At 44.6% G+C, this 27,662-nt stretch overlaps 1 protein-coding gene across 20 annotated transcripts in view; it reads right to left on the bottom strand.

The window, feature by feature from the left end:
* LOC115589634 (adhesion G protein-coupled receptor L3) overlaps positions 1 to 27,662 on the bottom strand; it is a 204,876-nt gene that overhangs the window by 83,539 nt on the left and 93,675 nt on the right. For 16 of the 20 annotated variants that reach the window (XM_030430650.1, XM_030430651.1, XM_030430645.1 and 13 more), the window contains 2 exons: positions 13,003 to 13,112; positions 427 to 441 (listed from right to left, as the gene is read on the bottom strand). In XM_030430650.1, coding sequence (XP_030286510.1) covers positions 427 to 441; positions 13,003 to 13,112 — 125 coding nt within the window. The remainder of the gene's footprint in view (positions 1 to 426; positions 442 to 13,002; positions 13,113 to 27,662) is intronic. The other 4 variants (XM_030430661.1, XM_030430665.1, XM_030430649.1 and 1 more) reach the window with 1 other exon arrangement.

The raw sequence follows: 27,662 nt of genomic DNA on the forward strand, positions 1-27,662 counted from the left end.
CTATAATATTATGCAGCTGATAAAGCAGAGCTGGAATAATCTGCAGTTATAACGGGGAATAAAAACATCCCAGGGTCACAGGGTGTCAGGGGAGAGCAGGTCTTTAATGACCTAACCCTGAGAGAATTAGCGTGGATGTGTCAACGTCAGAGGAGCTGTCTGTCTGTAACACTGCTGATAGACATGGATGACAGGAGTGCGGTGCAAAAAAAATCCCCAAATGATGAGGAATTTTGCTCATTACGTTAATACCGTTTCACTAACTGATTTCATTTTCCCCATGAATGACATGTTCGACCTCGGCAATGAACCATACAATGAGCGCGAGTCAGAAAACCTGCTTTAGCAACCCGTCACCCAAAAAATGCAAGCGTACGCCCCAATGAAAATGCAGATGACAAAGAAAAGTTGTTGGCATTTAGTTACCTTTTTGTTCCACTTCTATGATTAGGCATGAAGGGGAGAGAAAGACAGAAAAAAAACAATAAAGAACAGATTATTGATGTGACAACTGGGAAAGTCTTTATTTTTACGTAACAGTATAAGAAGAGCAAGGGGTTAGTGGAACAGACACACAGAACATTCAATCAGTCATAAGCTTTTAGGAAAAAAAAGGCACCGCGTCACACATGAGCCTGCAGGAAAAAGACAGATTAGTCAGGTCTTGTATTGTGCAAAATATTCTTTTTTGTTGGGTGTGTTCAGAACTTGTAAAACAAATACATGTGTGACCTTCTCACAACCATTAAATCATTCAAACATATGGCTGCTTACAGTCAAACCTTTTGAGTTCAGTGAGAAGGAAAAAAACATTTCATTGCTCACATTTCACACTGTACACAGCTGTAGTCTCAAACTGAGAATCACTTATGACCTAAACAGATGGACGAAGCTAGCATACTGTATAGTTACCAACCTAAATCATAGCACACTGCGAACGGTGAAACATAATTTGAAATGTTTTCGATGATGACTGAGATCTTTGTCTAAACCTGCAATCACTAGTATTTGGTCCATATGGGAGCAATGCTAACATGTTAGCAAGCTTTTGCAGGTTTACGCATCTAGCAAATGCTAAAAGACACAAGCGTTACTTTGAAGTCATGGCCACCTGAAGAATCTAAATCTAAAGCTTAATGTTCAATGTTTCAGCTCTGTTTTGGTCTCCACCAGCGTCTACTGTAGAAAAATCTGACTCTTTAGCTGTTAAATTCTAGATTATGTTCACCATTTTTGCTCGTGTGCTGTTTTGTGTTGTGCGTGTAGCGTTCAGTGAGTTTAGTTGAGCTTTTTGTATAAAAAAATCATCCGTCTACTGCTGCTGGAGAAGAGATTTGACCAAAACTGTAATGCTGAGGGATATACATCCAAAACAATGAGCTAAAAGACCCCAAAATGCTGTGCAGATCTAATCAACGTTCTCTTAAAACACTGTCATTTGTTCCATTGTTAACCTGAATATATGGAATAATGTGCTTTAAAAATACAGTGTGCACTTGTGTTTTAGAGTTGACTGGCATGACAATCGCATTTTCTTGATGTATGACCTTTTCTATCAAACACGTACAGCTGCAGGTTTCAGTGAAATGTAAAAGCTTTGATTCTCCAGCTCAACAAGTATCCTGAAAGCCTGTTGAAAACTACTGTGGCTATTACATCTCAACTCCCTCCACACTATACGTATTACTTCCTCTCGCGGACAAGCTTTTTATGTCAGTCATGGCATTTTGCTGGTCCTGTCCCTTCCCCTCCAGTAATCCTGGTTCTAATAAGAGAGGATTAACCTCTGTTACCAGGGCTTACAAGAGTCCTCTCCTCCAAATGGAGAGTGCAACGGAGTGAGGTATGGAGGTCAGTGGGTAGGGGCGGGCGGGGTAAAGTTTGAACGATGGGAAAGTTATTAGAGGAGAACAATATTAATGTGAGGCGGTGAGCCAATGGGGAAAAAAAAAGAAAGCGAGCGAGCGAGGTGGACCACGTCAGGCGGGGGTAAAGAGCTGAAAGAGAGAAAAATAATGGGGAGGGGAGAGGCTTTTCAACAAGTCGTCTGTGTTTGTCAGATCATAAAATTGTACGCTTGGTACGGCGTGGCACCTCATCAACAGCAAACACTCCAGCTGTCACTGAAACACGATAAGTCCACACCGAGACTGAGCTACAATAGCTTTGGGCTACATGTGAATCATCATTACCGGCCACTCAAATTTGCCAATAACTCGCAACTGCACATGGGCCCCATAGATCAAATCAAAGTAAACAGCCAAACGTCTCCAATCGAAGCCTCCTCGCCTCCCATGAGCAACGGCCACACGAGGGGGGACCTCAGGAGGCCGGCGTTTCTGATTGAGCGCTCACCGACGGTGGCGAGGGGGGAGGAGGGTAATGATCTATAGAAAAAGGCATTAGCAGACGGGATGTGAGAAGTGGTATACAACGCAATCGCCGGGGGAGATGGCGTGAGAAGGGGAGTAAAGGATTCGGATGAAATCCCTGACAAGGAAATATGCCACTCCCAGGGCTACTGTACAGTAATGCGGCCCTGTGGCTTGACCAGAGGTGGCCGCTGGACGCAGCAAGGTCACCCCTCAGATCGCTCAAACCAATTTGTTCCCGTGGCGTCGGCTCGTGTTTCACCGCAAACACAGCAAAAGCTGAGGCGCACCTGCGACAGGAGCCTCGGAGAGCCACGTTTACCCCGTCACGGATCCAAGCAGAGGAGCGGGGAGTGGGGGGGGGAAAGCAGAGTGAGACGGAGAATTGATTCATTTGAAAAGCTTCTTTACTCCACCCCACCACCCCCATTGTGACCTTAATACGATTTTGGTCACGGCTGTCATTGAGTCACTAAAAAGCACTTAGCTCCCTCATCCTCTCATCCAATCCCTTTCTCTCCTTTCTCCTCGTCTTTCTCTCCGCCCCCCTCTCTGATGGCTGAGGAGAGGGGAACTATCACGAAACACGCGCACAAAATAATACAAATTAAAAAATGAGGGTCCTTTTCGGAGCTACTCTTACCTCTGTGAAAGTGTTAACACCCTCTTCCATCACACAAAACAGCCCTTTGAGTGCCTTCATGGTAAAAAAAAAAAAGAAAAAGGATCCTATGTCTTTAATTCTGCACCGAAGCACTTGACAAAGCCTCATCCTGATATTCAAGGACACCACATTTATTGGGTTATTTACTGCACACGCTCTTACACGTCCCGCTGGGTTCTTTTCTACTATACATTATGTGTTTTCAGAAGAGCCGAGGGCAAAAAACAACAGCCCATTTCCTCACGATCTGCTCTTTCGGGGGATCGTTTGAAGGTATACTGAAAATACAATTAATGGAGACACTTCACTAAATGGCCTTAATGATGTTGTTAATGGTAATCACGCCGCTCTCCAACACATCGTGCATCAATGATATCAACTTTGAATGATGCAGTGAGCTAATTATGTGAATAAGAGATGATTAGCAATGAGTGGCCATTAAACTCTAAAGATGTGGGATTGAGCAAATGTGAAAAGATATACTTCTATTCAGTGATGGGTCCAGCCGGGTTGGGTTTAAAGTTCTCCACATCTCAGGAACATAAGGGTGGCTTGGATCGCCTCTTGCACTCATAATTTGACGATTTCACTGCACCAATTTTGACTTAAAAAGCAGCATAAGAAAAATAGCTCATCATTCTCCCTTTTGCAAACGGGCAGGACAGTTGGATGTTTCATCAAGAAACACAAGTGTCTGGCACATTTTGCTGGAGGAGAGGGAAAAAAAAAAAAAATGACCAGCTGTAATCACCCTTCCTTGGATGCCAAGGCAAACCAGACGGAGGAAATGCCACCATTGGCTAAGAGATAAAAAAAAAAAAACAGAAAAGAAAAAAGAAAAAAACCCTTAAAGTTAACAAATCTCCTCGGCTTGCCAGTTGACAAATGTTCTGTTATTGTACATCAGTTATCGGGGAGAGATTTGCTCTTTTCCACCAACACCAAGCTTCATAGAGCTGCACACCTGGAAGCAGCCCAGTGCGAGCACTCTTATCTTCTGCCCATTGAGAAAAAGTTTGCTCTAAGGCACTTTGATTCTGCTTATTTTATCTCAGGGTTAGACCAGGGACAGAAAACTGCTGCCCACACACATCTAGGATGCACTTATAAATGGGTACTTTTGTATTTTGAATATATTTCTATCTATTGCGTCAGTTTGCCTTTATGACAATTACAGAAACATCCAATCAGATGAAGATCCCTTGGCGAGGTCGGGGGATGATTCTGGCAACATGTATTCGGGCCAAAACGATAACTCACTGAACCGTGGGCCGGCAGCTTGGAAGGGTTTGGCTGCTGTATGGTCCAACCTGCCAAACACATAAAGCTGGAAAAACTCAACACGGGTGATTCTGCAGCATTCCTAATTGGCCAAGCTGTCGCACCAAATTCAATCAGCAGAACAGGCAACCTACATGTACGGCTTCCCCTTTAAGACAATGAATTTTTTTTCCTGGCGGTAAAATTACGATCTAAATAAAAAGTTAGCGTTTCAGCTCGCGTGCACGTAATTCAGCTCTGACAGGCAGACAATGCTGAGGCGCCACTCAGTTCAGCCGTACCATACCAGCTGTACAATTCAATTATATTGCCACTGCATAATGCAGTCCATACTGTATTTGTTCAGGTAATGCATCATTTCAGAAAATAATTTACACCCGAGAAGTTTCCCTGCATACTCATCCGACTCGACTTCCTGCTCCTGGCGCATGCCGAGCAGCTAACAATGGGGACCTTTGGGCGACTGTGACCCTGTCGTGTGAGCGGCAGCTGTATGGATCTTCATTTGAATAATTAACGCTTCACGATTTCACACTAATGGTTGAGAGGTATCAGAATGGTATCATTAGCGGCTAATAGAGATTCATGGTGGAATGGCTGCAATATCTTTTGCAATATTCCCCCCCCTTCCTCCTCCTCTTTTTTTTCATTCCCTTTCTCTCTCTCTCTCTACCGAGGAGTTGCAGAGTGCAAACCCCTTAACTCCATCCCATCAGCTTTTTAATTAATGACACAAATTACGGGGCTTTGAATAGCATGTGCCTAAGGATGGGGGAGGACACGCCGGCTACCATCTCTCTTTCTCCCTATTCTCTCTTCATCTCCCTCATTTTTTTTCCTCCCCGTCATCTCCCTCGGCTGGCGCTCATGAGTCTCCCATACGATCATTACAGGTTCCATTTCTCAACACCCCTCTTTTTCCTTCAACCACTTGTCTGCTCTTCCTTGTGCTCCCTTCTCGTACTTATTCAATCTCCTCCCCGGCGTCTCCTCTCCGTCTCCGTCGCTTTCTCTCTCCCTCCTACTGGGGAGCTGCTATGCTATCTTATAACCTTGACAGTGCAGGATGTGTGTGAGTGTGTGTTTGTGTGTGTGTGCGTGTGCTTGTTCTCCAGTCTGTGCGCATGTGTGTGTGTGTGTTTGTCTGTCTTTGAGGGACAGGTGCAAGGGCTTGGCGCTGATCCAACCCGCTACCCATGTGGGACCGAGCAACAGAGGGAGAGAAGACAAGTGCAGCCCAGGAAAAAACAAAATTAAATACAATTTTTTTGTGGAACAGAGCGGCAACTAGAGCAGAAATAACCTAACTGCACCTCCTAAAATATGTCTTGATTTTGAAGGACCTTGAAATTATGGGAGAGAACAGAGGGATTGGGGCAAATTGTGGGGGAAAGGAGAAAATGAAATAGAGTGTTTAGTCTGGCGTGTGGCTGGACCTGAACAAAGAAAGACAAGGAAATGGAGAAGGAGCTTTGATTAGTGGGGTGATCATTAAAAGGAGAGACCCCCTGTAGAGACCAATCTCTAATTAGTGCTGTATCCTCGACATTTGGCACCCCGATGAGCCTTTCAGACATGTGTGCCTGAGTGTGTGTGTGTGTGTGTGTGTGGGTAGCAGTCGCAGGAAACACTGAGATAAAAGCTTTTGCTCGCGTTACATAAATGGACGTGTTTATGAACATTATGGGAAGCTTGTTCGGCATGCCAGAGCATTTATTCCAATATGTTGGAGTGTGCACATTGTTGTCGCGCCGGGAAAAACGAGGGATGATCCTGTATGTATGTATAATGGAGGAAAACAGAAAAGCAGAGCAGAACAAGAGGCTGATAGATTACGGCAGCTTATTCAGCTATTAGTGGGGGGGAAACAGTTTCCACATGTCCAGATTCACCCTCTTTCACACCACCATTTATCCACATTGGTAATCACAGCGTCCTCCAGCAATTATCTCGCCACTCGGCTGGGACTTTTTTTTTTCTGCAGAAGGACCATCGTTAATGCTGTCCCCCAAGCTGCTTCTTATTTCTCTTTATTATTTTTACATTACTTATATTGTGAAAACGTAAAAGCAGATATTCAGCTTGTTTGCTATCCATAATCATGTTATTAAATCAGGGAGACTGATCTTTTATGGTCCATGTGATGATGGTAAACATGTAGCGCAGGGCGGTGAGCACCAAGGTGGCTGTGATTCTGCCTGTGCTGGTTGGTTGGTTTGTCGGCAGGATTACACAAAAAACTACAGAGCGGATTTCCGCGAAACTTGGGACGGAGCCATTATTTTTTTCCTCTACTTTCTTTAACATTGCGGGCGTTTTTTGACATTTTTGTTAATTCCTCAGGGAATAATGCATGGATCTTGATGAAAGAAATTGCGAAAAAGGCTTTTGGCCGGTGTCTATGAGTGAGCACACTTTGATGCAGATCCAAATAAAAATACCAACAATCCCCCTTTAATTCATTCAAGCCAAATCAATATCAAATAAAACATTCTTAAATCTGCCACATCCGGATCTTTATAAGGTTTTGTATGACATTTTACTCACTCATAGATACCAGCCACTTAAACATGCCGGATATTTTATCATCAACATCCATGCATCTCAGAACTGAACTAAATTGTCAGCGCTATCTTGCAATGTTAAAGACAGCGAGGAAAACTAAATACCAGAATCCTTCTGTTTATCCAAATCTGCATCAAAAAGTAGTGGGGTGTATTCCAGGCTGAGACCAAAAGGAGCAAAACATCTGTTTGCAGACGCCAGACATCTACCTATCTGCTAAACAGGACAACAGCAACCCACTTCTGCTTTCTAGCTAATGCATCCTTGTAATCTACAATCAAAGACCTGCTTGTTCCTGCACCACAGCTTGTTGAATGGTCTACCAAACAAACATCCACCGCCGGAAAAAAATGCACTGCTAATGTCTGTTTGTAGGCTAAATAGCCAATTAGCTAGTCAGGTGCAACAGAAGCACATTAAACTGTTAAATCCTCTGAAGATCGGCCAGTAGAGAAGCTGCGGTGCCTATTTCTGCGACCGAAATGCTGTCTGTCGTTGGCTTAAAAGCTGCAGATGCCAGCACACGTTGTTTACTTTCCTCTCCTGCAGCAAATGAGCCTTTTAACTAAACTGTCCGTCAAGCGCCGACGAAGACACGCCCACTCAAGGGCTTAAGGGAAAGCATGTTTATCATTTCCGGCAAGACCTCTTTTTTGTTCTTTCTTCAATAAATTGCATAATTTCTTCAATAACGGAGGCCTAATTGTGATTCTAGTTGCACTCCAACATATAAATCCTGGTAAAAGCAGGACTTGTCTGCAAAGCACAGCTTCAAACCAATGCACGGTGACTTGATCAATTCAGGCCACGACAGCAGTGCGAATCTGCTGTGTGAGATATGTGACAGAAAGTCATAGTCATCAGAGCTTGCTGTTTGGGTTAGGGAGTGGTCAGCTGTCACTGAGTGATGCTCTGGCATTACAGGCACCCGTCACACATGGGGGAAAAGTGGAGCTGGTCGCTCAGGTGGGGAGAAGAAGAAGGAGGAGGAGAGAAAAAGGCTGTCTGAACAAGAAAGCTAATGCTCAGTGGCATTTCAGCGGGGAGCGAGGAGGGTGTGGTTGTGTGATGCATCTGCTGTCACGGTGTCGACTCCCACACTAGACCTGATGAGCGGCGGATCGGAGAGCTCAAGGGCAGAAAGCCACTGAACTTGCACACAATCTGCTTAGTAGATTTACCGATAGCATCAGACCGAGTGATCCACTCCTCAAGAAGCTTAAAAGTTGCTGCAAGATTATCAAGAGCAAAGTGAGCTGCCGCGGCGCTCTGAAGGTAGCCGGCCGATGATGCTTGAATATTGAGCAGATCTACAGATCTACACTTTAACATCGGCTACAATAAACGCTAAGAGACAAGAAAACGACGGGCTGCCCTGATGAGACGGCATAACCGATCGCCGCTTCCACATTACAGCCGTTGCGGAGTGCCATCCTGGTCACGCAGGTGGTGTTTACCTTAGGCGTGACCACTGCATAATGGGCCCTGTAATCACACCACATTCTGCCCAAGCTGCATTGTAAGTGATAGCCATGTGTACAGCATCAATTTCACGGTCTCACCTGCCAACGCAGAAGGACAGAGATTGGTAGCAGGTGCTCCGTAAAACATGCCAAAACAATCTACTCCATTATTCGTCGAGGGCCTCCTGAACCCGCTAGGTGTGTTATTATTAGCAAAATGAATTAAAAACCAATTAGGCGAGTTGGAAAACAATAGAACTCGACAAATTACATGGCAAGTTTCTACGAGGTGCGAGCTCGGGATTACGCCAGATCCGTTCAAAATTGGCGAATTGATAGCGTGATTACATGTCCTGGCTTAGCTTCCGAAGTGCGAGAAATATCTGACAGGGCTGAGCCGGATCCCACTGTGCAAGACAGGATTTTACATTGCCCTTATTAGCTACAAACAGTGGGGGGAACTAGTGGCTTATGTATAGCAAAAGACTGCCAGCAGGTTTTCTTCCTTTGTTCTCTCACTCTCTTCTCGTCTGTCGCTCCCTCCAACCTCCATCCCGCCATACACACCGAAGTGTCAATTTTGAGAAGTGAACTGAACAAAAAGGAACGTGTAATTATTCCCTACCTCATCCTTTTTAGGATTAGGGCTATGACAGCTCGCCTGGACCCAATCAGTCAATTTGCCATGGAAACAACACACTGAGGTAGGTCTATTAACTGGAGGGAGGTGGCTGATGCTCGAGACAAGGACAACAACAGGAAGAGTCGTTCGGCGGCGGAGCAGGTCCGAATGCTTTCTCGTGTGACGACTCGGAGAATTTGAGGGGCCACCGAGGGGATGTAAGTGCTTCATTACTGCCGAGGAAGAACACGGGGCGGGCAGGGGAGAGACACGCACTCGCTTTGACCTCTCGTGAGCTCGACCTGTGGGAGAAGCTGTTAAAGCGAAAGCTACACAGAGAGGAAGACGGCGCGGGCGAGGCAGAGCCGTTTTAATAAGGCGCTAAGAGAATAGACGTGCGTCTCTCCGCTGAACCGCGGACAGTCAAGGTGAGAGGGCGGGGCGGAAATGGATGTCAGCCGGTGGAGCACAGTCATGTTTATGAGTCATCATAAGGGGTCAGTGCATCACTTCAGCCGGAGGGTGGCCTTACTAATCTGTAAAGTGCATGTGGGAGCATGCACAAACTGAACCAGCACAAAGACGACAGCGTGCTTTGGCAAATTGAAAAACTTGCCCTGATGTTCACAGGTCTCCTTATGATTTATAGGGTGTAAATACAAAATGAGTATTCAATTCAGCTTCATGAATCCACTATGTATCACTTTCTTTTTTTATTGTCTCACCTCTGATGCCAGATCCCAGAACAAACACAGCTCATATCAAATAATTGTTCAGACGGCGGCTCAAATGAAAAATATGATGGATCGGCTCGCGCTCCGGCACTGCCACACTGTACAGGCAAACACTGGCACACTTAGTGGTAATTGTTGTGACATTCCTTTTTTTCTTTTTCCCATTACTGACTGATGGAGCGGATCAAATCGCAAATTAATAAAATCAATATTGTATCTGCGGCATGTGTCCATCGATTTAGCACACCCCTCCGCCGTTATTAACGGGCGGATCCGATGGTACAATCTCGCCGGCTTACAAAGATATGGAGAAGAGAGCGGTAATTTATCCGAAAAAGAAAAGAAGCTCCCCAAGCAGAATACAGATAAAAGTCGCCAGTGAAGGTGGTCGAGAACGCAGGGAGGGGCAGCTGGGATTGCGAGGTGAGGGAACAGAGGGGGGGGGGGGGATAAAGGGGAGGGCAGTGAGAGACTCTTAAGGACAAAATGTAAAAAGGAAAGTGAGGGAAAGAAAAAAAGAGTGCTAGGATTGAGAGGGAGAACTCTTCTGCCGCATACAGAGTCAAGACTTCACCACTGAGGAGAGCTGGAGTCATGGGTGGCTGCGTTTCTTATTAGACACTCAAATCCTTCAGTCTGTCTCAGGAACTTGGTAAGGAGACTTGTGTTAAAAGCCCATTCACCATCGAGCAGCCACGTCTCAAAGCATTCAGAATGCCGATGTAAACAGCTAATTATTAGTCACAAATTAATGAGCTCAATCAACCCTAACCCTAACCCTGATCAGCCTTCATCATAGGGCGTCGATTGATCTACGCCACTAAGAAACGTACCGAAATGTGTCTCATTCACACCGCAAGGATCCGACTGCTTTATTTGGGCGGTGATAACAAAGTCCACTGGGCTGTCACAGATGAATTGCATTCACACCCTGCAGTAAAAGTCCGTCTCCAGTGACCGTTTGCGATTTCACTTTGCGTCCCCGCTCGATATACAAATAAACGCCTACATGACTTCTGCAATGTTTATGCATTGCCAGCAGGTTTTTCAATCCTACGATGTCTCTGGGCACGATCCATAGTTAACTGTACGCCGCGCACAAGGTGCCCCTGCCTTCCCTCCCTGGTGCACCCCTAATTGTGGCCCTCGTTACCGTTGCTGGAACAAAGCAGCCGGGAGCAGTTTTCCAACAGCTCAGCAGACTGTTTTGTGTTGCAGCTTGGCTTTGGTGAAGAGAGTTGAGTGTATTATTAAAAAAGAAGGCGGGCGGTGTTGAGGCAGACGGCTGACTGTGAATGCCATGGGTCCTGTGAGTCTCATGACATTTCCGTTGGACTATTTGCTATTACGCTGTGGCAAAACCAAGCCTCTGCATTAGACGGGGGGCTTTATATACGGTGTCACAAGATGTCTTTGATATACATGAGTTCATATAAATTCAATTTTGAGCCTTAAAGGTCCAATGTGTAGGACAGTTAATTGTGGAGTGTCACCCCAACTCATCAACCAAACTTTTGGTGTCGATACGAATGGGAACTCTCTTATAAATTGGGACTTTAAGTGAGACCGATGGAATCAGGATATGATGGGACTGGGTTCGAATAGGTGAATTTTCTACCACGGTACTGGCTAAGGTCTGGAGTCAGTCAGCTCAGCTGGCCCACTGCTCCTCCAGGATGAGTTAAATGCAGAGAAGCAGCTTTACTCCATCGTATGATTCTACATGATGAGGATAAAGATTCTTCTCCTGCTTCTAAATCCTGCACGCTGGACCTCTAAAAGGAACAATGTCGGACCAAAGAAGTCCATAAATGGCACGCAAAGCAAAACATAACTTATGTTTAATTCCCTGACAGGAACTCAGAGGGGCACGAAAAAATGGAGGGTTAATTAAAGTTGTGTTACTGCATTAGCTTCAGTCGGGTCACTAGAAAGACAGTGACACCGGGTGGCTGAGATAGCATAATGTGCAAATTGCAAAGAGCGAGGTATAAAAGAGCCATCTGCCGGCTCTGGATCACAGGTAGAAATGGTTTTTACCTCACGACATAAAAGCTCCTGTCAGGCGGAGTAGTGGGGGAGCCATGTGAGGACATCAAATGTTGGAAAGACGGTTTTGATTTGAATTATTAGAGTTCGCTTGAACCCAGCAGCTGCAGACTACACAGATAAAATGACCAAATATTTCCAGCTTCGTATCATGTTGGCAGACTGTAATTATGGCGACTTTGGTGTTCCGATTCAAAAGGTCATCAGAACACAATACCTCGGGTCATACGGCAATGTCCAAGCCACTTCCTCTGACCTCACCTGGACTTCCTCGCTGATGTGCTCATCCTGTCACCCCATGCTGATTCTTCCATTCCCAGCCCAAAAGTCTCCACTCAAGTTATGTGCAGCCTGACCTTGTTTTTTTCACCTGCTGCACTAATTAAATCCGTTTTTTTTATTTTTTTATTTACTCCCTTTAGAGACGCCTCACTGGGCTCGACATTAACTGGCGTCCGCTGAGCTGAACTGAACCGAAAAACAGCAAGTATGTTTTCATTCTGATTAAAGTCAAACGGGCCTTTTTCGCGCCGTTGTGCTAACAGAGACATGACATGATCAGACATGAATCTTCAAAGATATTAGAGTGCTGTGAACTGGGGGAGCTGATGGGGAGCCGGTGACGAGCACCAGCTAGAAATGAAAACAAGCTAACACTGTCTCTGACTGGTGACATTAACAGATATGCCGTTTTACTCTTATTAGCATGTTGCTGACATTATTCTGGAAAACAAATCTACACCGCTTTCCTATTATACTATTTCTAGAGTATATACCTATGAAATTACACCACCAGTATCCCTCAGAGGACTTTATTTGTGAGTGTAAGCCGGCAACACTGTTGACATAATTGCTGCCGTGCGAGATGAAGAAAATGAAGGGAAAAAAGCGTTGTGCTCTTGTCAGTTACAACAAAGACTTTAACGTTTGATAAACAGCGGTATCGCATCGATGGGTGAACATCACTCCACACTGATGTACTGTATCATCCCTCACATGTGCACGACACTCTCAATAATGTGTCTTGTAGTCGCGCAGGGCGCTGTGTTTTCCAGGATCACAGGAATCATCCGCCGCCGCGTCTTAATCTGCTCGACAAAACTGGATGACACCTTCTGAGATATTTTTGAACACTTGGAACATTAAGAGCACGCATGTTGATCGACTTCCTGCGTGAGTCACTGCTGTAAGAGAGGAAATGAGAAGGGCTAAGGAGAGCGTTGGGAGTGTGAGAGAAAGGAGGAGTACATACTGTAGGGTACACATTCATATTGGACTTCCAGGTATTTGTAGGTGCCCGGGCAGGGGTCAGGAAATACGTCTGGTCCAGCCACAACAGCACACTGGGTCCGGTTATTACATCTGAAAACAGAGGAAAGATCATCAGACAATCTTGTTCTTCTGAATGGCCACTTTACACAGCGGCACATTAGTCAGATGTTTAGTGTGTAGTTAATGAGGTTGAAAGTATTTAATTGTGTAGAGGAGATTATGACGATTATGAAGCTCCACTGGTGATGAATCATCAAGTCTCTCTCCTTAAAGAATACACGAACTGGGTATTTTTATATCGGGACACTTTAAAGGGGCACTCTGTCATTTTTAAAACATCAGATGAAGTTTAATCGCAGTCAGGAAATATGAGTCATCTTATGAAAATAGATATAAAACGTCGTCTGCGTCACTGGGCTTAAAGTCGACACATTTACAACAGGAAGCCTGTATTACAAAATGGGATTGTGAGATTTGTCAGACGCCGGCGCTCAGCAGGCCAGGAGGGTCTACTGACAGCCGCTATGACATTGTGTTATGTAAAGTGAAGGATTCAGTGGATAATATAAAAAAAGCCTGGATACTTTGGCGTTTGCTGCTTTAATTTTTTATCATATAACGACATAACTCTTGTGAATCCTGCAACTTTACTGGAGGTTAATCAACCGCTTTGAGTGTTTTATTTTGTACTGACACAGAATTACTTTTGGTGCAGGGTTACACTATTCATTTGCCTGCCGTTTTGTATCGAAAAGTTGTGATTCAATCTGACTGGTTAAGAGGAAGTGTTCCGTTTGAATAATATAGCCTAGCAACTGGTTGGAGTATTGAATGGGTATTTGTATTTTTCATGTGTAATCTTTCTACATGACAGTAAATAAGCAGATAGTTATGGATATAGTTATGGGGTCACATGGCTAAATAAATAAAGGCACAGCGTAAGGAATCAGGCAACGGTCTCACATACTACCCTTGATTAAGTCCGGGGAGTTTGAACATTAAGGCAATGAAAAAAATGATGTATTGGAGCACAGTTACGTAACGTTTCTAATCTTGAGGGATTGCGACGCTCACTCTCCTTTTTTAGGGTCAGGAAGCACTGTCGTTGCAAAATTCATTTCTGTTGAGGAGCGGAGTCGGACGTCACGGCCCTACAACCAGGCTTTAAACCACGTGCGGGTTATATCGTTACCGCATGATGGATGGCGGCGGTGGCGGCGGAGGGGAGGGCGGGGCAGACCCAATCAACTGAGTGCGAAATCATCTCCAACGCGAAATGTAGGTCTTCATTAAAAAACACAATTATGGCTGCCGGTGGCGTTCTCATGTGTCATTTTGTTTTTGGCAGTCATCAATCAAAGCCCCACTTCATATGCACGGAGAGCCTCTCGCCACACATAATAGCAACACTTATCCCACAACATTAACTCTTAAGTGTTCTGACAGGTATTGATCTGTCCGTGCTCTGCATCCGCTCTGCAAAATGCGACGCGGGGAATAAAGGGCGGTCCGGTTTCTGTTTGAGCGCCCCGCTGCGTGTGTGTGCCCTGCTGCTGACGAGCTACAGGATCGCCGGCCATCAAATCTATACTCATTTATGGTCTACCATTATCTGGCAATATAGGGAAAGGTTTTTATTCCCAAGCGTGGCCGTTCACAGTGTAAGTCCCGTGAAGGTCAAGGCGGGGTCTGACACAATGATTCATACGCCACAATTAAAGGATTCTCTACACCTTAATTAACATTGATTGGCTGCCGACTGATCAATCGAACCAGTGAGGGACAAGCAAAGAGGGGCCCATCTCATTTCAAGCCAACCCAGTAATGAGATATGGTCTGCCGAGTCTCTTCCATGCGAGCTTTATGGCTCCGTGAACCCAGCGCCCGCCCTCCCCCATCACCCTCTGCCACTCGCTCACTCACTCAGCTGTCTGCGGCCTGTCCCTGCGCACGAAGAGTTAATTCCCAGGCAGTAAATGCCAGTCAAATAAATAAGGGGTCAAGCCTGTGAAACTGAGAAACAATTACAGAGGCAGGCTCCTCATCTCTACACCCTTCCTCCTTACTACCATTTCTGGTTTAGCTTCGACACCCGGGGAGGGGTTGTAGCCTAATCAGCGAGTGAGAACACAAGTCAGGATTAAGTGTCACACTGAGTTAGGAGTGAGATGGATGGGAGAGATGTAACAAGCTAGAGGTCGGAGCAGAGACACACACCTGCATGAACGGACATGCACTTGTGCTCAACATACAGTTTTCTTTTTTAAGCAATGTAAGATTAAATCGTCGGCTTGTTTCGTGGGCGGACGGCGTGATGTGTTTGATTCAATAATGCTGCCCTGCGGGTCAAACAAGGACCAAATCTGGAAGTTTAATCACGGTTTGTAATAACTTCCTCTTGAGGGATTAACCATCATAATGTGTGTTTAACGTGGATTGCAGACTTAATCCCAGCCTTAACATTTATCTTGACCCATATACAAAAATCCCTTTTTATCACTGCTGTGCTGTGCATTTCCTTGTTTTTACCTCCACAAACACAAAAACCCCCACTGGTCAGTTTTTCCAGCAGCATCCAGGAGAAGAACCCCCCATCTCGAAAGCAGATAAAATAAGGTGGAGGAATAATTACAATTAAATGTATCAAGCGCAAATCAATGGCAGAGTAGGAGGGCGATCGATAGCAGGAGAAGCTGCCCACGCCACGTGCCACAAAGACTTCACAATTACCAATTAGAGGGGTAATTAGGATTTCATCAGACACTTGGCTCTGATGGAGCCCTTTGAACTAACAGGGAGAGCAGGAAATGGATTTACTCTGAGTGATGTATTCAAATATGTATAGAAATATGTGCTTTGCATATTCGCTATAGAGGGTAGAAGACAGCAGGTGGTCGGAAGCAGCCTGAACGCTGTAATTGGGGCCTTGCTGGAAGCTCAGCTTCTAATGGCATATGGTAAACAAAAGGTTGAAATGTCGTCTTTGAAGCACATACAACGGTAACAGATCATGTTGTAGGTGTTATCAGCTCTCTTCGGAACATATAATTACAGATTAGATCTGGATAGAAACCTCTATCAGGGCAAAGATTCTAAAAGAGGACACAAAACTCAAGTCTGCAGTTTGGCCACCGACCGCCCCTTTTTATCCACATTCCCGCTTTTTCCTCCCGTATAGCTTTATTCCTCCTGTTCCCTCGTCTGCTGTTTGTTATAACTGGCAGATTAGAGCTCAGACTGCCAGCTGACGAGGGGAGATGTGGCACAAAGCACAAGAGCCCTATGTAAGCACAAACTGTAATGACTGTAATCGCCGGCTGATCCTGCTGCTGCCTCTGATGTAAGAGGGGCTGAGTCCCCTGCAGTCCACTGACCACCGACATAGGACCAAAATAAATAAATAAACAAATAAATAAACGGGTGAATAAATGAGAAAATGAAAGAAGGAGAAAACTAACCAGTCGTCTAAGACAAGGACGATGCGGCTGCTGACAAATCCAGACAGATATTATGTCCATATTAGAGAGTAATAAAGGAGAAGTGGTGTGCACCACTGTTCCCTCTCAGTGCTACAGTGATTTATATCTAATGGAGAATACCAACCAAGTGAAAGAGGTGCAGAAAGGTAAGTTGGCTATTTAAAAGTTGAGGAGGAAAAAAAGAAAAGAAAATGATGCAATGCTGGCTTGTTGAGTGATTTTCCATAGGAATCATATCAAAGATGTTTGCTTGAGGTGCGTCGAATAAGACCGGAGACGGTTCAGCTGGCGTTCTGCATCGAGGGGAGGTCTCGCCGCAGTTGGTGTATGTTTGACGAGAACGTTCCTGTCAGGGAGCGCAAACTCTCCCATTTGCTTTCAGTTAAAGAGAGCAAACACGTCCAGAGTGCCCCGCCTCCACACACACACACACGCACACACACACACACACATACACACACACACTGGTATTGGTCCATGTGTTAAGATGAGAAAAAGATGCACATGGTGCTTTAGGGAGTGTGTGTGTGTGTGTGCAAAGACAGAGTGCATGTTGTCTGATTCATGTGTACACTGCAGTGTCTGTCTGTGTGTGTGTGTGTGTGGCAGGCTGTGTACACACTTGTGAGGGTTTGTGTTTGTAAGACCAGAAGGGAGGGGAGCCGGTGGGGGGGGGGGGGGGGGGGGTGGGGGGGGGGGGGGGGAGGAGGGGGGGAGTGACGGACGGGTCAATATCCCCGTCTCTCTGTTGGGACCCATTACGCTTTAGTGATGGTCTTCGCCACCCACGGTCGACTTCATTCATTATCTTTCCCAGCTGCACGCCGCAGCATCCATCTTTTCTCATTCAGCCTGTCTCGTGGCGCAGCACAATAAAAAAAAAAAGAAAAACCTTTAAAACTCCCACGAAAAACCTAAAGGAAATGTTACAAGAGGGGAAGCGATGGCCTCGAGCCCGTGCGTTTATCTCCTGAGTAAAACCGAGAAGTATTAAAAGGTAACTGTTGATTATTGATTAGCGTAGCTCTTTTACAGGAAGAGGAATTATCAGTTTAAGCCCGTGTGGAGGCCCTTTGTTCATATAGACAAGCCAGTTAAAGAGCATAATGCATCAAGGGTTCTGTTGTGGAGCTGCTATCATATGTTCTGATAATTTGGCCTTAATTCAAAGATACCCCGAGCTGGGGATTATGAAACAAACCCTAACAACCATGCTAATGCTCTCTAATTGCTGCTTCCACTTCAGCTCGGGAGGCTGGGGTGTGTGTGTGTGTGTGTGATTGAACTCCGTCAAACTACACTGATTTGATTATCTCTTCTGCTGAAGTACAGTGGACCACTACTTAACAGAGAGGTGTTTCAAGCCAGAGGATTATCGCAAACATGTTTTAGGTTTTGTTGCAGGTTGCGACGTGTGGCAAAGCAGGCAACATTATTCAGGTGCTGCAGCAAGAGACAGCATTTCAAAAAAATGAATGTGCTTTTCCGACATTAGAGCACACAAGCAGTAATTAATACATTGTGAATGAAAGTGTTTTGCACAGAAATGTAAATGAAAGGAGAAACACAAAAAAGCAGCCTTGGCGTTACAGCTGTTCCTGCGAGCACCGTTAATCACTGTCCCGATTTAATTCAATGAGGTACCTGTTTACCATCCAGCCTTTGATGCACGAGCTGCCAGTCAGCCGCAAAGACTTAGAATCACTTTTAAAGATTATATGATGGTCCTCTTTTCCAACAAAATGATCTAAAGCCAGGCTGTGAGACTGCTGATTGTATCCAAAACAGTGGTTTCTTTGTCTTTGTAGCATTTGATTGTATCATCACAACAGCAGAGTCACGATATATTCATCATACCAGAATAAATTCGACATCTTCATATGGCGTCTGTGAACTGGGAAAAGGCTGACTTGCTCATTTATTTTGATCCTTATCTTTGTGCGTATGTTTGTATATTCCTGTCACAACCTTCGATATATATACATATGACCTATCTGCACTGAAAGCCCCCTGTGTTACACAGTATACATGCAGTGTCAGGGGTTAAAGGTCAAACTTGGGAGTACACATCGACGTGCTCTGGTGAATCAAAAGCATTCCTTTTAAACCCAGGTTGCATGTGAATCCGCATCGAGGATAGGCGCATATATATTCAGCCGATCTACACACAGATCCCCTGCACTTGTACACAAACACATACCGCATTCTGTACATTCTGAGATGATCTATAATGGCCCCGCTGTTGTTATTACCGCTAAAAGCAAGTAAGTTTTCACACACCGCGAGAGCCGCTTGCCGCTGCTTTAAAAGCAGGAGAGGAAGATTGGGAGTGAATGTATACAACACAAACACAATGACTGAGTGTGGGCGTGGAGTGTTGAAAGGAGCTCACTGTTCTCGAGTAGTTCGCGCAGCACGCCGCAAACACGGATAAACATCTACACTCGAGCGCATAAAAGCACCTACGTATCCAACAGATGTTTGTTGATGCGATTCATCGCATACGGAGGCGATTGAACGTCAGATTAACACATCGTCGGCGTGGCCCGCTTGCTCGGTGGCATTAGCAACGTGCTGCACATAAAAAAAAAAACGAAACATCAAGCTGTATCACACTGTTTGTACACACACCATGGGTGACAAAACATCAGCCATATTCATATTTTCAGAGGATTAACTGTGTGTAACTAAGCAGAAATGAATAAACCGCCAAGCGGCTGTCCGGTATAGAGAAGATGGAGCGTTTATGTGCATGAGCTATATGAATGACCTTTATCAGGCTCTATTAAGTATGGAATAAGAGTTTCATTAGGGCTGGTCAAACAAAGGTCAAGCTTGATCAACTCTCATGAACTACTTCCACTGCTTACATAAATTCATGGCTACTTCTAAAAAAAGAAAAAAAGAGGAAAGAGCATCTCCAGCTTGTTTTTTTCTCCTCCTGACAAGCATAATCCCTCTTAGCCATTCACACAGATTAGCAGCTTTCATAAGATTTTTACATCACACAGTCCCCCCCCCCCTTTCTAATATTGTATTTGGAAGATAAGCCGCACTTCATCCCAACGCAACAACAATCCGAGAAAAATACAGTGGCACTGAGGCACTGCGGCTGGATGTGGAGTGATGATCAACCGCAGTACGGACTTTCTTGAGTATTTTTTTTTTACAAGTTCCTGCTGAGAATTTATGGATGCGGGCTATATGTGGCGGTACCGTGTTTGGAAACGGTCCAAGAGCCCAAAGTGAGGCTTGATAAACACATGCTTTTTGCTGCTTCGCCGCGTGCTCGGACGAGTGGGCACTTCCACCGAGGTGATGACTAAAACAATGTTCTGCAACTGAGAAGGGAGATTGGGCTTGTTTATAGCTCACGATGATGGATGAGACAAATATAAACACCGGTCAAAACATTTCTATCTGTGATTCGTTCTATTTGTACATTTCTGCACTCGCTGCGGCTCAAAGCGTGAGGGAATCCTGCCTCATAATGCATTTTTCTTCATAGTTTATGTGCTATTTATTACCACTTAGTTTGGAGAGGAAATGTATACAGGGTTTGTTTTTGCTAACATATGTGGCTTTGTGGTAACTGTGAATTCTAACAATGTTTACTATATGGTCACAGTCTGTAGGGCAGAGGCTTGCGTCCGCCACTGCTGTCATGACAAGTTCAAGTTGCTGATGTTCAGTCCTCCAGCAGCATCGAGACCCTTAATGCAGCACAGCAGCAAAACCCAGACTTGTTTTTTTCCGTATGTTTGTGTGTATATTTTGCTTAAAACTACCCATTTACGTAAGTTTACCGCTCTCTTATTCGCTGATTTCAAACGCAAACCTGTAATTAAACATGAAACAACAATTAGCAGATCTGAAACAACAAAATGAATCATGTAAAATGTCAATTTACCCCTTGTTTGAAATGGGATCCGTGCACATTTCTCTTGCAGTTGCAAGATAATTGTGTCTTTGGGGCCAAATAAAGAAGGAAAACGGGAGAAAAACTAAGACTCGGCTGCAAAGACTTTTCCGGGCTGTTACTTTGTCAGGCAACACATGGATTTGAGGTCGAGCCAGACAAAGGTTATCACCTCAGGGTACGCGCTCCTCCCGTGATGAGTATTGCTTCCGAGGAGGAATTTATTTACCTCGGGTTAGGCTGCTGTTCTCGCTGAGGCTTGAACCACGGGATGTTTCGTGAGAGCAGAGACATCTGTGCTGACACCAAAGGCTAATCAGCTGTGGTAAACATTTTGTAGTCAGACAACTCGCACTAGTGACTAAATCTAAAAAAAAACCTTAAATCTCAGACATTTTAGACAAACCTTTGTGCTCCTCGGAAAATGTTTTCCTCACCTTTCAGTCACCCTAACAGCTTGCTCCAAACCACACTGTGTGGGAGAGCTCAAACAAAGAGAAGTGTGTTTTAACTGCGTGGTGAATGTGCATTAAAGCAGTTGTTGTAGTAAGAAATTAAGTCTGACGCCACAGCTATATATCTAAACCCTGGGACGCATCAAACTCGAGAGCCGCTGCGATTTCTTTGCTACAGCTTTGAATACGCCTCTTGTTATTTTGGAGGAGAAGTAATCCGGCTGCAGACGGATCAAACTTGCTCAGCTAGCCTCTTTGAAATTAATCCATCTATTTCAGTGCCACAACAGGTATTAGGTGATGCAATTTCTCTCCCCACCTGAAAGGTCAATCCGTGATTCTGCACATGCTGTAGACATCTATCTGGCTGTGCACACCGAAATTCCATTAAAGTTGGAATGTGGCAGGCGCTGGAGGAGCGCGGGGGGAGTTTGACGCTTCCAAATTCAACATTAGGGAAGACGAAAGAAAAAGAATCCAAATAAATCCAGTGGAACTGCTTTTATAGGAAGGGGGCAGCTAGAGTTTATACTGCGTGCATTGTTTAAATTGTACAATGAAAGCTTGGCCCTGTATGGTAATTCATTTAAAATGGGCGACCTCATATTGCCGCTGGTCAATTGTTTTCCTTCACTCAGTGGGAATACAGAACCATTATTTTAAGGACAATAGAGCTTTTGTACTGAATTCCCCTTTGACACCACTGCTAGACCCATTTCATACATGCGTTCACATGTACAGCTTATCTCTGCTTTCAAGGCAGGGACACAGCACACGAGTGTCTGAGTTCTATCTCCAAAAGGGCAAAAGATAAACTCAGCCGAATAATCCTCCTCAGCCGCTCTTCCTTGGATGTCAGGAGATACACATCTTGAAAATTGCGCGGAGCTCGAACGGAGAGCAAAGAACACTGTTTTGTTTAAACTTGATAGTGATTCCAAGTTCTGCCAATATTAGTTTAAATCTCTCTCTCTCTCTCTCTCTCAGACACACACACACGCATAGATTGAACCGCAGCCTTGAAGCCGGAGTGGAGTGTCCGATAAATAATGCATCATCTGCGCTCTGTTTTCTTTGTTTTACACGTTGAGCGAGCTGGATCCACCACAAACGCTCACTGAAAAGATTTTCCATTTATCATTATTGCCCCTTTTCATACTGTGGCCACAAGAGAAAAAGCAGGGGTGTATGCAAATCATATCATCATGCATGCAGAGATATGATTTACATGATGCAGAAGCCACGGCGGCGGTGGCTAATTAAGACACAAGCATGAGCTCTGCTGTCAATATTACCCCCACTTAAACAAGGCAACTGGGATTTCTTTCATGGGGGACTGACAACTCAACATACAATCTGCGACACTTCACGAGATACGGTCTAATGTATGGGGCTGCCGTTTCACTGTATGATCCGTGAGTAACACATCATCTGTCTTAGAGGCTTTCGGGTTGTCCCATTTGGATGGCATTTAATTGCGCAAAACAAATAGTTCTGAGAAACCTTAATAAAAGGCCTCAACCTGGAAACTGATATGAATTTAATTAGCATGCACAAAGTCATTAGAAGCAGCAGGCTTTATTATTTGGAGACTGGTTATTACTAAGTCAAATGGGCTGAACAGAAAAGTTATTTCCCCCTAGCTTGAAGAAAAGAGTTAATTAAGACGTGTTTTGAAATCTGTTGCTGCGAGAAGAATAGGCATTGATTGGAAAAGCACTCCTGCTCCACTCAGACGCACCCACACAGTGAGGACCAACCTGCTGACACTGATAGTCGTTACACAAGCCTAATAACACATTTCTTTTTTTTTTTTTGATGCATTTCCTCCATTACTGGGAAACAAATAAATAAAAAGCCGGGTGTGTGATTTGAATATCTGTCACTCTGTCAAAAAACAAGAAGCCTCTAATCTCCAGGTATGTAAATCACAGACGCCCACGGGGGCTCTCCAGGTGCCTGTAAGGAGGCTGAAGGGAGGATTGAAATGTGCAATAACTTCAAGAATCGATTTGTTTGGTGGCTGAGGCTTATTCACCGGGGCCTGCCTGTCTAATGATTTACGATTTCCGGGATGAATTTTTCTATTCTCGCCAACACATGATGCTGCTCCCCATCTTCCTGGTGATGCTTGATTTATCTTCCGGCGGCGGCACTAGGGACTCTCAGCCCGTAGGCCCATTTTAGGCTAAGCCTCATTCCAGAGGGAACATGTAAAATTGAGGATTGGCTCATATTTTTTTTACAACCGCAGTCATATGAATATTAATGCGTCACATATTGAAGAAAAACGATCATTTGATGTGCGAGCTGCGAGGGGAGATTTCTGATGGGCATGTGCACACGTATGTGCGTCTGTGGCTAAATTGAAGTGATGTATGTATGAGCATCTCTGCAGGCAGGCGGCAGGCACACACTCGATATACCCTTCCTGCAGCATCAAGGAATCCATCCTGAAGGATTTCAGAGACAGGCCCCATTGAATTGCTGACCAGGGTTAGCCTTTTGAACCATTCCTGCTGAGATTCTAAGCCCATCTCAAGAGCATCTCCGCAAGCCTCAGATTCTTCGGCCAGATACCCGGGGGTGCCACTGCTGTGCTGGCCTTCTGACGGACGGACGGGGAATAAAAACAGAGAGACAGAGATGCCGCTTTGACTTTTCAAGGCATCGAGTCCCGTTTGTTGCGCACAAAGAGCGACGTCTGCTGCTGGTTCCAGTCGAAGGAGGGCTTTGAGGGAGGCTTGTGTGGCTGTATGCACCACACGGTGACAACAAAACAGATTCTAATCCTTCGCTTGGACCGTTATTCAATCTCTATTTTGGAAAATTGGAAGAAATTCTGAGGCTTGTCTGGATAAAGAATACAAACCCCACTCACACCAACACACAAAAACTGAATTGCACTCCATTCCCTGTATTTATAATCTACACACCAATCAATAAGCACACTGTATCCCCGATCCGCCAATCTCTCTCTCTCTCTCTCTCCTTTCCACACACACACACACACACACACACACACACACACACCAAGGCCTGCCTTTAAGCACAGATTTTTCATTTCCAGTCGCTGTCACCATGGTAACTTCCAATGTCCGACTTGGGCCAGTATGTGCTTCCAGCACTTTCCTTCTTCAAAGCCCTTTTTTCAAAGCCTCAAACCACATTGCCTCTCCAACGGTCACCCAGAGTGCTTAGCTTCTTGAAGGGGTGTTTGGCTGCTAATTACCTCATGTGACAAAGGGACGCACAGGTGCCTTTAATAACAAACCACTCTATCTATACCAGCCACAAGGTTTACCAATAAATAAACCCTTCTGCACAGCTGCTGTTTCATAATCCTTACAGTGAAAGAACTGAATTAAATAGGCCAAACATGACCTTGCAGGATCTTACCCAGCCATTTCAAACCGGTGTGTTTTTGCTCACTTCAACCTTTTTTCTACATTCAAAATGGCCACCTTTGTTGCCACAAAGAGGAGTGTCTTGGCAGAGCCGCCCGAGCGACAATCAAATATTCCTGTGTTGACCGATCGATGAACGCCACCCCTTGACCTTCCTCATTCATGTCTCAATAATGAACGACGAGCAGGGGTTATGAGTAACTTCAGCGCTCCATACAGGAGGGGTCAGGCGTCGATACCTCGGCAAGGGTCCAGGCGTGCATTGGCATGCAGGAAATCGCCGCGGGTCTTAAGGAATTGTCCTGAAAGAAGCATGGTTGGGATTAAAAGCTTGGGCTTGACTGAACTCTCCTGTCTCCTCTGTGTCAATATGCCCGAGGTACTGTCACTCACGACTTAAGTCTGAGAGGAAAGTAATTTAGTTGCACAAGGGTGCTAATTCAGTACAAGGTGTATCAATTTTGTTGATGGGAGGATGGCAGCAGGGCCAAAACACGACGGTGCTACATTACAATGTGTTGAATTTGCAAATACGTTTTGAAAGGCTGACGTTAATTACAAACCTGTAGAGGCTGATAAAAATCACTGTTTTTTTTATGTTATTTTCAATTAATGAAATAACTCCGTGCCAGATGAAACTAAGAGAACTGCAAACTGACATTTGTCTCTTCTGTGATTTCTACTTAGATGCTTGGCTTTTATTTCAGTACTGATACTGTAGAAAATGATAACTTCGAGAAGTCTAAGTCAGTCTTGATCCGACAATATGTTTGAGTCATAACTGTGAACAGACAGGCATGACAGAGAAAGACGATGAATTTGGATGTGAATCGTGGCTCACGCCTCGTGTTCTTTTTTGTTTCTCAAACACCAAAAGACATTTAATTAACAAAGACACACACGCAAAAAAAGAACAAAGCAAATCTTCAAATCTGAGTTGGGACCAGCAGCAGTAGTTGGCATTTTGGCTTGAAAACAACTTAATCGACTCATCAAATGAATCCCCTCCTTGTCAATGCAAACAGTCAATTTTCTGTTGTAAGAATGTGTGGAATCTTTACAGGTTCTTTACCTTAGTAACATCTACTCTACAGCTTTGATTCAGAAGCCAGGCTTCACCAACATGCTGTGACTGCGTCGGATTTATTCAGAGCTTGTTTTTGACAGACCAGGAGAGCAAGTGAGGTGAAAAAGGAAGGAACAAGAAGTACAAAGACTGATATAGTGCTGGCCCCTTCCTGGACTGGTAGAGGTGACGAGGCGTTCCTTGTATTTCACCCACGCAGCACCGCTGTCCCATTGAATTTGTCAAGGGAAGCCAAGACATTTAGCTGTCTTTTAACTTCTCTTCCATACCAACAGGTCTCCTGAGATACAGCCTGGGGAGGAGAGGAGTCGCATTCTGCTGGAAAACAAAGTCTAGAGTGTGTCATCCTGTCTGTTTGTTTCTGCTCGGCTTGCTTCCCAACTACGGTATGTATTCGGTGTCGACGTCTGTCTGTAGCAGAAGATTTATTGCAAAACACTTTGAAAAATGACAGATTTTTGGAGCGCACTTTGTTGTGCTGTTGTACCGAACATAAAATGTGTTATCCTCACCTAATTCCATCATTTATGGTATCTGTTATGACAAGAGGCCCGTCTCGTAAAAAGGCAGGATTAGCGGGAAGGCGAGCTAACCCTCACTGTTTCTGACAAAGACGCGTCAAGTTCAAACTGAGCTCTGTTGCCATGGTTTCTAAAGCCCCCACACCAAACCTCCAAGTGGCTGCTTTTGTCCCGGCTCGTGGACAGACGCGTAGAAAAAGACCAACTCCTAGCCCGCTGAGCCTCACTTCTACGGGAACAAAAATCCTGCAGTCACGTGGAAGGACAGAGGAGCTGAGAGTGACGCATTTCCTGGTCTTTGACAGAAATGACACAATATTTGGAGAATTCTTGTAGATCGTGTGTTTCCTCAGACTATACTTTTAAATGCTAAAATTGCTCCTCACTTCATAAGTAAAGAGCAGAGCTCTAGGTCTACTTTAAATATTCCATCATCCTGCTTTTAACATTTAAACACTGTATTGTTTTCACCCTTTTTTATTGCTCGTATTCCATGTCTTAACTTCGCAGCATTTTATTATTTTATGCTGCAGCAGCAACCTAATTTCCCAACTGGAGTCAACACTTCCATCATATCTTTTATTAAATATACTGCTGTCAAGCGATTGGCTGTCTGCACAGCCTTCACCTCTTTCATGTGAACTTGCATCACCAGAAACAGGCCCCAGACGCAACGGAGAACGAGGTAATTGGAGTACTTTCTTGAAATGCTTCAGAGAAATGTTACAAAATAATAAGTAAACAGTGGAAGGTCAAAGGTGGACTGGCGAAACTTATAACATCTAAATAAATAGACCGTGACCGAGCTTGTGAGAGAGGATAAGAGACATCCTCGCAAAGGCAAATTCAAATTCTGATCTTGCAACCAATCAAACACCGACAGATGTCCGAGCTGCGAGTCAACAGCGTTGTAAACAACAATTCAACTTCTCAAGGTGACGTGAGAAACTTGATTGTGCGGTGACACTATCAGCAGGCGAAAAAAGGGAGAAAGGGTGCAGCGGAGCCTCAGATGAACCGTCTTTTTATCTCAGCAGCATTCCCCTCTGCCATTCTCCAACTCACGGAAACAGTCGCGGTTTCCCTCCCTCCGTCCCAAACTTTCTGAGCGAGTCCTTGAACCTCTTTGCTCCTCTGACACAAATACAGATTAAAGCCACAGTTTTTAGATTCTTTAACCGTTTTCAAGTTGTTTCATAGTCAAGTCCTCTGAGTAAAAGAAGGCAGATAAAGGATTTTCTACTAGTGAATTGATGGACCAAAATTGCTTCCTTCCATCTATTATATATATTACAGACAAAAATCAAGTCATTTTATGACTCTTCTGGAGCTCGCCAGAACGCAAAAATGGAGATACTAACGAGGCTGACTGGGAGCTCTAACACTTGATGTGGGCAGAGAGGGTTCTGTAAATGTTTTTCAGCCGTTAATTTCAAATATGCAACTTGATTACTTTCCTTGGGGTTTGAAGAGTAGCCTCAAACTGCTTGAACGAATTGTAATTTGAAGGATTATATGATATGAGAATACCTTGATTGAACGCAGGTCATATGAAAATAGCAGCTATAAACCCTTTGGTGCAACTACATGTTTTTTCTCATCCATTTGGTTGAACTTAAGCCTTTTTTTTTTGTTTTTTTGCAGTGTTGATAAGGTACACACACACACACGCCTCAATGAGCATGTACATGAAAAAATTAGGCCCCCACAAAAGCCTCCCTCTGGCTTTATAAGCACCACTTTTCAACATGCTCACAGCAAATGGCGAGAGG

This window comes from Sparus aurata, chromosome 10, assembly GCF_900880675.1.
Source record: "Sparus aurata chromosome 10, fSpaAur1.1, whole genome shotgun sequence".
Lineage (NCBI taxonomy): Eukaryota > Metazoa > Chordata > Actinopteri > Spariformes > Sparidae > Sparus > Sparus aurata.